Source organism: Drosophila biarmipes, chromosome 2L (assembly GCF_025231255.1).
Source record: "Drosophila biarmipes strain raj3 chromosome 2L, RU_DBia_V1.1, whole genome shotgun sequence".
Lineage (NCBI taxonomy): Eukaryota > Metazoa > Arthropoda > Insecta > Diptera > Drosophilidae > Drosophila > Drosophila biarmipes.
This window is the reverse complement of record NC_066612.1, coordinates 9105204-9117363: the sequence shown is the minus strand read 5'-3', so window position 1 is coordinate 9117363 and position 12160 is coordinate 9105204. Positions and strand designations below refer to the sequence as shown.

At 43.1% G+C, this 12160-nt stretch overlaps 4 protein-coding genes across 4 annotated transcripts; 3 read left to right on the top strand and 1 right to left on the bottom strand.

The window, feature by feature from the left end:
- The first annotated feature begins 448 nt into the window (after positions 1–448).
- LOC108032667 (6-pyruvoyl tetrahydrobiopterin synthase) lies at positions 449–2428 on the top strand. Its single transcript, XM_017106628.2, has 5 exons — positions 449–540; positions 604–978; positions 1084–1163; positions 1790–1935; positions 1999–2428. The coding sequence occupies exons 2-5, from the start codon at positions 911–913 to the stop codon at positions 2209–2211; spliced, it is 507 nt and encodes a 168-aa protein (XP_016962117.1). The 5' UTR covers positions 449–540; positions 604–910; the 3' UTR covers positions 2212–2428.
- LOC108032666 (alkaline ceramidase) lies at positions 2421–9660 on the bottom strand. Its single transcript, XM_017106626.3, has 5 exons — positions 9138–9660; positions 7231–7487; positions 7023–7160; positions 3565–3857; positions 2421–2785 (listed from the first exon to the last, which is right to left on the bottom strand). The coding sequence occupies exons 1-5, from the start codon at positions 9264–9266 to the stop codon at positions 2715–2717; spliced, it is 888 nt and encodes a 295-aa protein (XP_016962115.1). The 5' UTR covers positions 9267–9660; the 3' UTR covers positions 2421–2714.
- On the top strand, positions 4241–6369 carry LOC108032665 (uncharacterized). The gene is made up of 2 exons (XM_017106625.3): positions 4241–4629; positions 4749–6369. The coding sequence occupies exons 1-2, from the start codon at positions 4265–4267 to the stop codon at positions 6322–6324; spliced, it is 1941 nt and encodes a 646-aa protein (XP_016962114.1). The 5' UTR covers positions 4241–4264; the 3' UTR covers positions 6325–6369.
- Positions 9661–10580: 920 nt separating the features above from the next.
- On the top strand, positions 10581–12133 carry LOC108032706 (protein valois). Its single transcript, XM_017106685.3, has 3 exons — positions 10581–11222; positions 11282–11658; positions 11716–12133. The coding sequence occupies exons 1-3, from the start codon at positions 10683–10685 to the stop codon at positions 11900–11902; spliced, it is 1104 nt and encodes a 367-aa protein (XP_016962174.1). The 5' UTR covers positions 10581–10682; the 3' UTR covers positions 11903–12133.
- Positions 12134–12160: the final 27 nt, after the last annotated feature.

Below are 12160 nucleotides of genomic sequence, written 5' to 3'. Positions count from 1 at the left end.
GTCTGGTCTGGCAACGCCACTGATAGCCAGGGATGGACAACAGACTTGTTTCAAACGTGCTGTTTTAACGCTCACTATGGAATAAAAAGTTTGTTTTAAAATAACATGATTTATCTGTAAAGGCTGCAAAATGCATCCTTTAAGCCAAGAGTTTAGTTAAAATAAACAAACTTGTATAGAGCCACATCCAAATTAAGTAATTTTTGAATTTTGGTTTTAAAGCTCCTTTAGAAATTGCAATTAGTTTCCTCCTGTGCCCCATTGGCTATTATGTACTTTTTCTAGTGTTATGTTTAAATTCCCATATTTTAAATTAGTCCTTTGCTAGGAGTAATATTCGCTTGTACATGTATTTTCCAAACCAAATCACTGAGAACAGTTATGAATACACACCCAACCTAGTCACCGTGAACAGTCACTAGACGTGAGAGCCCTCCGCCCTGACCGATAGCCGATAGCGCTCTGTGTTATCGGGAACAGCTGTTGACGAGCAACGTAGACAAAAGTAAATATTATTAAACAATTGCGTAGCAAATAAAGGTGAGCCGCCTTTCTATTTACTGGGTAAACAGTAGTTTATATTTCAAACGCCTATCTTTGCAGCAAACACCAATCTAAACAGAGCCCAGAGAAAACACACAAATCAGCTGCAATTAGATCTGATTTCAAAGGTTCAGAAGAAACTAGTTCCGAACGCGTTGTTTTTGTTGTCATTTCGCAGTCGCCGCTTTTGTGGCTCAATTCCAACAATTTCCTCGTTCTCCCAATAACCAAACACCATATAAATAGGCCCGACTTGAAAGCAGGTTTTGCATTCATTGTAAAACAGTGCTGACGCGTGCAGCTGATTAATCGCGGATCTATATATAGCGCAATCCAGATATATTGTATCATCTAAAGCGGACTTATAATGTCGCAGCAACCTGTTGCCTTCCTCACTCGACGCGAAACTTTCAGCGCCTGTCACCGTCTTCATAGGTAATTGCATTGAATCAAATTGAATCTGCTCAATTGCTTGATTCAATCACAGTTTGCAAACCAATTAAGTGCCATCTGTATTGATTCCCTTGACTCTACTTGCAGCCCCCAATTGAGCGATGCCGAGAACCTGGAAGTCTTCGGCAAGTGCAACAATTTCCACGGCCACGGACACAACTATACAGGTGACAAACACTCTCCCTAAATATATACAATTAAATGCCTGATTAGCTGCAAAATGGCAAATGTATCAAATAACCCGCGTTCAATGGGGTATATCCCCCGTATTGCTGGTAATCCGAGATCAAAAAGTGCCTAACCATAGCAAAACCTTGGCCGACAAGCTCGCTTATCAAAACCATATTCAAGTTCAACGCTCATAGGTAATCGAATATGCGCTAACCGAGAGTTGATAATGAATAATGCTCCAAGTAAGCATAATATGGCGCAAATATTTACTGATTAGAGATCGGGGTTATTTTTTATAACATCACAGGTGAAGCCCAAGGAAACTAAAGTCCAACAAGTCTATTATATTGAATTTTTGGAATATCAATTAAAGTAGAATACGGAAGGTACTAAAATCAATGTTGATGTTTTAAGGATAATATTATAGATTACTTTTATAAATCTTTTAAAGCTTAATTTTATAAAATTTAAGGTAAAGCTGAATAAGACCATATAGTACAGATTTGAAAGCGCAAATCAAACAAAGTTTTTAAAAACTACATTTCTCAGAAATTGGGTATCCGATTTAAAATATAAAAATAAGAAAATATAACATATCTTAACGATTTCCTCTCCTTTTCAGTGGAGATAACCGTTCGTGGTCCCATCGATCGGCGAACTGGAATGGTGCTTAACATCACCGAGCTAAAGGAGGCTATTGAGACAGTGATTATGAAGCGCCTGGATCACAAAAACCTCGACAAGGATGTCGAATACTTTGCCGATACAGTAAATTACCTGAAAAGGAAACCCAGCTTAAAGTACTAAAAATATTTTCCTTTCAACCCCCAGCCCAGTACCACAGAAAATTTGGCCGTTTACATCTGGGACAACATCCGTCTGCAGCTGAAGAAACCCGAGCTGCTGTACGAGGTGAAGATCCACGAGACACCAAAGAACATCATCAGCTACCGCGGTCCGTATCCGCTCAACGGCATCTATAATCCCATCAACAAACGCATCGCCCATGACTCCTGCACCAACATTTCATCGGATTCGGATTAGAGAAACGGAATTTACATTCGAAACTTGTAACATTGCCTAACGAATTTTATTGGACCAATGCTCAGCGAACACTCACCAACCTCCTTAAGACACACACGCATAGGAAAAGACACTTACCATGTAAGGGAATGAAAAGTTATACGAATTACAAAGTATGTAGAAGTAAAGTATGTTTGTGCAACATATTAATGAATAAATACAAAAGCAAATGAAATAATATTCTTTATTAGGCTAAAACAAAGGAGCTTGGATTTAACGCAGTACATTTGTTGACATTTATTAAACTAGGTAAATCATATTTCCTAACGTAACGCTCTAGTTATGGCAGCTATACATAATTTGGTTTCTGCATTTGGCAGACAGCTACATTTATAACGCCTATGTAGTGTATATTTAATTTAAGTGTTCCTCCTCCTGCAACACTAACTTATATCACGCTGTGTTTTTGTCTATGCTTGGAGAAGGCTCCCCGTTGGGGGAACCCCTTCATCCGAAATCTTGCATTAGTTCTTGCCGTGCTTGTAGTCATAGTCCTGCATGTACAGGCTGCAGTAGACGAGCCAATCTTTCGAATCTGTGGGGATCAGCAAGGTAGCGGTTCGGATCATTTGAAGTTTTATCATACTTTGAGCAACGATCTACTTGGGTTAGTGTACTTTGGGTTTAGTTGCGGTTAGTAGTTGTTACATGGCTTTTCAATCCAGAATTAGTAGGTGTTAGGTTGTGAGTTTGCAAAGATTAGAGAGAACATTTACCACAAAACAAATAACAAATAAAACATTCAGGTACCGACAACCTAAGTAAACAAGTTTGTCTCTTTGGGAAAGCGTAGGAACTGTTCGTTCTGGAAGTCATGGGATGAATTAGTTCATAACATATCACAGTCTGATGGTAACAGATACTCATAGAACGGCTTAGAAGACTTTGATTGAACTTATTGGAACTGCTAGGCGAAATACTAATTTTGGTATGGATTTCTTACTTTCTCTTTGGGATATGTCTTTTTAGCTACATTGAGCAATCGTCCTTCGTTTGGGGACTAAGCAAAGCTCTACTATTATTATTTGTTTTAGGCCTGAGTTTTCAGTTGCAACGTATCTTAACGCGCTAACAGACTTTTCTCTTCAGACACAACTGCGAATCCAATTCGTTTGCTCTATAAATATATCTATGGCTAATAAAATGTTCGTAACTACATAAAATGTGTGCGCCACAATTACATTTCTGTAATTTTACAATAATTGCTTAAGGTTGCAAAGCATTTACGATGCTATCGCATTGGTTTTTGGTCATTTCTCTGCTCTCTCTCTCCACTCCGGAATCGTCCTTAGATGGTGTTACGCAGGGCCTTACCTGGGTTCCTGATCGAGATGAAGGGTATCCCGAACTCGAACTCGTTCTTCGGCCAGTACTTGAGGAGCGGCTGTCGCTGGGGCAGCTCCGATTCCACGTAGAAATAGGCGAACAGCACCAGCACCGTGTAAGCGGCTATGAAGATGAAGATGTGCCAGAAGCCGTGCAGGTACGGAAAATTGATCGCCGACCAGGCCTCGCAGAAAACTCGGTCATTAATCCAGCAGAAAACGGCCACGGCCCAGACTGTCGTCGATCGGATTCCCAGGCGGTAAACCCTCTGGTCTCTAACTCTGTATGGGAAAAGAAAGGAAAAAATATCAGATGTATCTACCTTACGATATAAAAATAGAATACATAATACTTTTAGAATTTATGGGACCTTAAAAATAAATTATCTTAAAACAATGGTGATAACAAATTTCAAATTCAAACTTTTATCGGCTTTCTAGCACTCTTTGTATATCGTTAAAACATAAAAAACAAACTTGTTAAAAGACATAATTAAGCCATAAAAAAATACAAATACTTAACGTTTTCGAAAACCTTCTTAGTTAAGGGTATACAAAGTTAACCAAACTAACTTATTACTATTTAGACCTCACTCTTACTTTTCAGTTGAAATAAATAAGGCGTTGCCAATAGTATTATTAAACGACGCTTTTGAGTGAAAATAATAGTTTTTCAACTAGTGATAATCATGAATCGGATAAGAAAGGTGCTTCAAGCCGTTTTCTTTTTATTACATCTAGGCTTCTGGAATAAAAACAATGTTGAAGGAAACCAAAAGTACTATGTAAACAGTCCAGTTTGCCAGATGCCCGCCGTAAACCCCTTTACGTGGGATACCATGATTGACTTCCACAAGAAAAAGCTGAGACATTGCCACAACGACAGCGATATGGTTACAAGCGAATTCGATTTTGAGACACATCAGTACCGATTGCATATACACGAGCACCTGGCCAAGCCCATTCTGAAAACAAAGGGGAAGGCCACCATTAAGTGCGAGTACCGGGAGGTATCGCGAGATAACTCCGTCAAGAAACCAGACAACTCCTATAAGTAAGTACAAAATAAACACTACGCAATCTGCCCATTTAAGTCTTAAATTAGCAGGTTAACCGTAGGATATATACCTTTATAATCCAAAATCTGATCTGTGCCACTCCCACTTCTTCCAGGGAGTACCGAATACGACCTTTCAGGAACCACCAGTTTGTTCCGAAAAATATAAACTTCATGATCAGCAAATGCTATGTGAAGGATGCCAGGAACCACCAAAAGGTGCTCCAAACGGATGCCGTTTCTTTCATTGAAGACCGCCTGCCAAAGAAAAAGGTGGACGACTTTGTGAGGAAACAGAGTGTGGAGCGCAAGCCGAGTGTCTTTATAATGGGACTGGACTCCACGTCGCGGATAAACCTCCGGCGAGCGATGCCTTTGGTGCACAAGTTCGTCAGCCAACCCGGATGGTTTGAAATGCAGGGCTACAATAAGGTGGGCGACAACACCTTTCCCAATCTTCTGGCCCTGCTTACGGGAGATTCCGAAGAAGGAGTAAAGCACTTCTGTGATGTAAAGAAACCCGGTTGTCTGGACACTCTTAACTTTATTTGGAAGCGTTTCAAACACGCCAACTATACCACAGCCTTTGCCGAGGACTGCCAGGCTATCAGTACTTTCAACTATCTGAAACCGGGTTTCGTAAAGCAGCCCACTGACTACTATCTGCGTCCCCTGCTCTTGGCCATCGAAAAACAGTTCAAGGTGACCAGTGACTATGGTTACCCCTTCTGTGTGGGTCGTCACCTCAGCTTCAGCTATGTCTGGGACTTTGGCCAGCAGTTCATCGATCGCTTCCTGGGCAGAACCCCGATGTTTGGAATGATCTGGAGCAATAGCTTCACGCACGATTACTTCGAGGCAGCCACGGCCTTGGAGCCTCTCTTCTTGAAGTACCTAAAGTCCTTCGAGGAGTCGGGTCTGTTTAGGAAATCGATAGTGATTTTGATGAGTGATCATGGCCATCGGTATAACACCTTGAGACTGGCTTCTACTGGGTATTTCGAGGAGCGAATGCCCATGATGTTTATCCATTTGCCGACATGGTTTCAGAGGAAATATCCCCATTTTGCGAGAAATCTGAAGACTAACCAGAACCGACTGTCCTCCAACTACGATGTGTACATGACTCTGCTGCATTTGCTCCACTTGGATAAGAAATCCGTGGCTGATTTTCCGCATAGTCTCAGGGCAAGGCAGTGCAAGACTTGTCAATCGCTACTTTTGGAGCTGCCCTTCAATCGCACCTGCCAAATGGCCGGAATTCAGGAGAAATGGTGCTGCTGTCAGCCCACCAAAACGGTCACTAATTCCCCTTTTGTGCAGGATATAGCCAAGGCGATTGTGCAGCAAATGAATGATCACTTAATTAGCCATGATCTGAGCGACCTTTGCCACGACTTTACCCTGGAAAGTGTGGAAAAAGCAGACCGCAAAAGCATCCTGTCCACAGGCCTTAAGCCGGCGGATAAGGACGAACACGTTTACATAATTGTTTTCAAAACATCTCCGAAACATCCCCTTTTCGAGGCCACTGTCCGTTGGAATAGCCGCACTCAGAAGCTAAAATACATAAATGTGGAGGATCTCAGTCGGTTGAGTTCGTACAAAAACGACGCCAATTGCATAAATATAAAGAACGCCAAGAAATACTGCATTTGTAAGGACAGCTTAAAAAAACCTAGTGAAGCCTAACACAAAAATTGTAAAAATATATTAAAGATCCGAAATTTGTTTAAATGTCTTGTTTTCGTATTAAAGTTCTGAGTTGGAAATTGGTACAAGAATAGTAAATACAGTCCATTGCCAAAGAATAGTGTCACTATAATTCGTCACAGCTGTAACCCAGTTACGTCAGGCATTACTCAACTTTATGACAGTTGTAAATCCCAGGGGAGTATCCATTCAGTGGCACACTAGCTTCCCAAACCAATATAAGCAGTGAGCCTTCGAGTGAAGTGCTACTGTAGTGGGCCTGCTTCAGGCTTATCGTAATTACGCACTTGATAATATGATATGATTGATTGATGAACCGACGCCTTTCCCAGAACATCTGCTCCCGGTGCAGGGAAACACCTTTCCATGTCGACCTTTGACCTAGTCGGCCCATTCCCAATCGAATATGACAAAAAAAATAGAATTGAGTAAACAGCCGCTGATAAGGCTGAAATAATTTCACAATCTATTCGTCTGGGGGCTAAGTTCTGGCTAGTACACTTGTTCCCAACGATAAAACACAGTCGCATATACGATATGATAGCAAGGATGAGCGATGGTAGATACATGATTTATGGACTCGGTTCATTTCGGGTCACCAGGCGGGGAAATCAGAACGTGCTGCTATCAGTAAGACCTCAGATTTACGAGTTACTGAGTCGGTGGGTTGAACTCACCTCTGTAGTTCCGTGTAGAGCATTAGCATGGTCGGAACACTCATGAACATGAGCACAAAGGCATTAACAATGGGCTTCCACCAAGACAAGCCCGTGGCGGCGATCGCCGACATTAACATGAGCCAACTGAAGGTTTTGCTGCCAAACAAAGGAAACCGAAAGTCGGGGATTTAGATAGGGGTGCAGGCCGTGATATCACTGTGCTTACCGATCGTTTTTCACGAACTTGGGATAGTAGCGCTTCGGATAGAATAAAGAAAAGGCCGCCATGAAGACCCACAGAATGGCCAGTTCATCGAGCAGTTGGCCAATTAGGCTCAGGGTGGCGTGGAAATACATGGAACTGAGGCCCACCACAATGAGCAGCACCCAGATCACATGGATGCCGGGCGTTACGAAGCGTCCGTATTCCTTGAACAGCATTATCAGCACGGGCGGGAGGAGGATAAACAGGATATTGCTGAACTGAAAGGGGAGAAATATAGAAAAATAGATTATTATTAACAACAATAATTTATTTTAATTAAAGTTTAGCCTATCCCGACATTCTTTCCAACAATTACTGATATTTTTTAACCTATCTACTAACATTTTATTATTGTTAAAAATTTCATTGTAATAAATCCTCAATTTGTATTTACTCATCTGTGCGTTGGCATTATAAATATTTAATTGTGTTTGCTTCCCATTATTTACGTGTCACTTCAACACTTTGCACTCTGTCACGTTAATTTCAGAGCAAATCGAATTACCTGCAATTATTTTGAGTGGGCAACAAAGCGAGTGGGGCAGCAATTATCACATCTTCCAAGTGGATGGAGAAACATTTACATGTTCGTATAACATTAAAGCAATTGATAAGGAAATGGGTTAGGCCAACGCCGCTTTTTATTGTGCAGTGGAGTGTCAAGAGCGGAGGTCATTCACTCCACTTGCACAACTTTGGTGGAGCAAACCCAATTGAAACAAAGCCGAAATGCGTTTTAAACGACTTGCACTTCATTGGCCCACAGGCGATTACTCATGTCACCGAAACCAATTAAGAGTTGACCATTCCATTATCGTTAGCGAGCGGAAGTGTATCACCAATCGTTTCAATTGCTGTTCTACATAATTATATAGGGATTTCCTATCTTCAAGAAATAAGTGATTGTGCGTTCCATTTCAAATGTGTTTAATGGATTCTTGAATAGGAGGTTGGGGCTGATAACCTTTCGGACCTTAGAAGTTTAGGCCTGGTACTATAAACGGTGAAAAATAAAAACTTAACTATCCATATATTTTCTAGAACAAAACGCAGGTAAACCAAGATGCAAACAGCTTCGTCACTGTTTTGGTTTAGCTTTACCCTAGTTGTTTGTTTACTAAAACTGCGTTTCAGCGGTAACCTCGGGCGATTATCATTGATAAGAAATAATGAAAGTGAATCCGTCACATGTCAAGTTACATTTGCTGGAAAGCTTGTTTTAATGAGAATTGCAATCAATAGGGGCTGTTTTCGTACAGGTTATATGCTTATTTTGGGTGTACAAACATTTATATGGTTATTTAATCTCTGAATCAATGGAAGAATTGGACAAATAAACTTAGGACTTACAATTTTTTCAATTTTTTTGTGTCAGATCTTTTAAATTGTAATATTTTTCTATATTTAGACTGTGGTTGGGTTGGTTTTGCTGGTATAATAAAAAAATAAAATATCAAATATTAAGATACTGGAAATAACTGGCACATTGCACCTCGTGCTGCACCTTTCCCCAGAGGCAGGGGTTTACAATCCGAGGGTAAGACGTACATTTTGTCTTTTCCTACCCATATGCCAAGTTTCATATCGATCGGAGGGGTGTGCGAGCCGCAACAGGGGTTAATTGCGATAAGAAAACTGCATTTTCCGGGTGTCGCACTGCGAAAATGCTCTCACGCTGCCTCTCGCTCTGGCAAACGCAGCGTGGCAAGCAGCATCTTTTGTTTACACTTTACGTTCTCGCCCTAAAAAGGTCAAGGCCCAGCACATAGGGAAAATTCGCAGCTGTCTCTGTGCGAGGGGCAGAGACAACAACCTAGCTAACTAACTAGAGCAAGGCAAGTGTATTAAAATAAATTGCACATACGCACCGTGTTCACGAACTCGGCGATGTTGGACGAAATCAAGTAGTTGCCCTCGCACCAGTCGACGGGCGAGCTTCCGGGTCTCAGGTGCTCCCAGGCCATGGAGTAGAGGTCCAGCAAGCCACCGCCCCCCATCCCGCCCACTTCGCCACCCACTCTGCGGAGAACCGAAAACCGAGATCACAGCTTCAGCTGGTTTTTAGGGGAATTCTCGCTTTGTCAAGGCACTTTTAGCATTTGTTTTTATTTTCTCTTTTTTTGCAATCTTTGGCCAGCTGCAATGCTGCACTTTGCATAATAGCCGTGTGCAGTGTGCAAGCTCTTGCGTGTCTTTGTTAATTGCCTTCCGGTACCGTTGCCAAATGAAATTTGAAATTATCCTTCGGTTGCGCAAGGAAATAATTGGTTCTTTGTGGGGCAGGCGACGATTCTACGACGTTTGGGCTACTGCGGTCTCCCACAGGGAAGAACACTATTTAAAAAAATAAAACCCAGCGCGCAACGACCGTCGCGATAATAATAAACAAAAAAAACAACTGGGGATGGGAAAAATAAACCAAAATATCAATAGGTCGATAAAATAAATATTTATCGTGACATTTTCCCCTGACTTATCGTACATCGAATCTAGGGATGCCCCAAATAATACCGAGAAATACCACAAAAAACTGTCTGGCAACGCTGAAGGAGGAAAGTAAATAGAAGCTGGAAAATAGCGCCAAAAAAGCTCTCTGGCAGCGCTGAATAGAAACAAAATTCAAAAAGTGAAATTGCCTTGACTAAAAACGGGAGCGCCAATTTGCAGGCGGGTTGTGTTTTACCCTTCTAGTCGGACGGGGGACGTAAATAAAAGGGTCAGTTCTAATGACCAGCGCGTTCAGATCCATAACTAACAACGCGCGGCCGTTTAGTGCCGAAGGAGGAGGAAGAGGTGAGCTTGGTGGGATGTAATGCTGACCTCCTGGAGGACATCGGCCAGAAATGGGCCTTTATGTTGGGGTAAGCCCTAGAGATGTTCCCGGAAGTAAAGAGGACGCAGAGATGGCGCTCCTCCTGGTCGGCAGCATAGTGGTTGCGCTGGCAGTGGTCGAGGAGCCACTCGACGAAATTCACTTTTAAGTTTTTTAAGTAAGTTTTTGTATATTCGTTGTCGGTTACTTAAAGGAAATGTACATTTTGAATTTGAAAAACCGTTTAAATAAGAAATTAGAGATGACCCAAAAATCAAACGAACGGCGAGTGCACGACCAAGCAGAGACACCAGCCCGTGCCGCTGCCCTGGTAATCAGTATTTTGTTTGACGGTAGGATCGATAACGAGGAATATCACTAATGCTATATCGATAATCCTGTAGTCTGTCGTCGATTGCGCGGTGATAAATATTGAATATGATTTTGCGTCTCATGGTATCGAATACACTATCGGTATCGAATTCCCTAAATAATACCGTAAAATACCTTCTGGCAACGCCGACCAACACGCTCCTTTTCTTGTGCCGCCGCCTGACCAATTCAAATCTCTTCATTTTCCGGATTTCTTGACCCCATCACCATGTTCCCGCAGCGCAGCTCGGATCTCTACCGCACGCCGGCGACCCATCAACCACCCCCGGCTCTGGAGCTGGCCGGCAACCTGGAGTACCCGAATCTCAACGTCGCAGATCTGAACGCGCGCCTCGAGAACCTGTCTCCGCGACTCCACGACTGCTGGGACAGCATCGCCATCAATGAGCACCAACAAATCGCCCTGGCCACCAACCGACGCGAGGGAAGCCTCTGGTGGGGCATGTTCTTCGGCTATAGGCGGAGCCAGTTGAACCACATGTCCGTGGACAGCGCCGACTTCAAGCTGCAGGCTGACCACACGGTTAACATTGTGCGCTACGCGGAGAACGACGTGCTGCTGGTGGCCCTGGGCGACACACGCCTTCAGGCCTGGTCCACCTACTCCAAGGTGCGCAATCTGCAGTCACCCTACTGCCTCTTCCTGTTGGGCGAAGCCTGCGCCCATCCCACGCCCATCAGCCACCTGAGCGTCTTCAATGCGGATCGACAAAAGGCCGTATCGGGCTCACCGGATGGCACGGTGAATGTAAGTTACCAGTGAAAAACGGCTTCCTCGAAATCTTATCAACCCAATTCCTCTTACAGGTCTGGGATTTCTCGGGCACCGATCTGGTGAGCTGCTACCATTCGCGCTGCGCCCATACTGATAAGTTGACCGCCCTGGCCACACCCTCAGGATTGGCCGACAAGTTTGTGACCTGTGATCGCGGTGGATGCGCCCGCCTCTGGGATGTCCGGGCAGCGGCTCCATCTTCCACGTGCCTCTACGAAGACTCCTCGCATCTGCTGAGCTTCACGAGCGCCGCCTGGGCTGCTGCAACTGAGCTGCAGGGAGACAATTACGTTTATATTGGTGACTACGATGGCCAGGTTCATACCGTGGACATCCGAGTGCCCAAGAAACTGGCGGAAACCCGGCAATATTTCGACAAGGGACATGTATCGCAACTTCTAATCAATGGGTAAGACGTTAGGATTGCTAACTCGTTCACTTATTTCAATAACATTATTATTTTTAGGCCCCATCTGGCGGCCATGAGCAATTTGCCCAGCTCCGTGAAAGTGGCCAAGGTGCAGGCGAACCATGAGTTCATCTACACGCACCAGGACACCCATACCCGCCTGACGGACGCCGTTTGGAGCGATGATAGCACCCTCATCACCATAGGACATGGCCGCAAGATGGTGACACATTCGATCAAGTAAATCCGCTGAAGGTCCTGTGATGTTCTTTAGTTTTTTTTGCATTTACTCTTTTTTATAACGTAAGATCCATTTAGATATACCATTCTTGGTCTGACCAGGTTCTAAATATTTTACAAGCCAAGCTCAACTTAAAACCAATGTATATACGTAGAGGTAAAAAGACTTCACAAAATAATGTAATTTTAACCATCTTGCAAGTAAAAATGTATAAGCGGTTCGCATACCAAACAATCCTTTGTAAATATTGATAAAGTACAA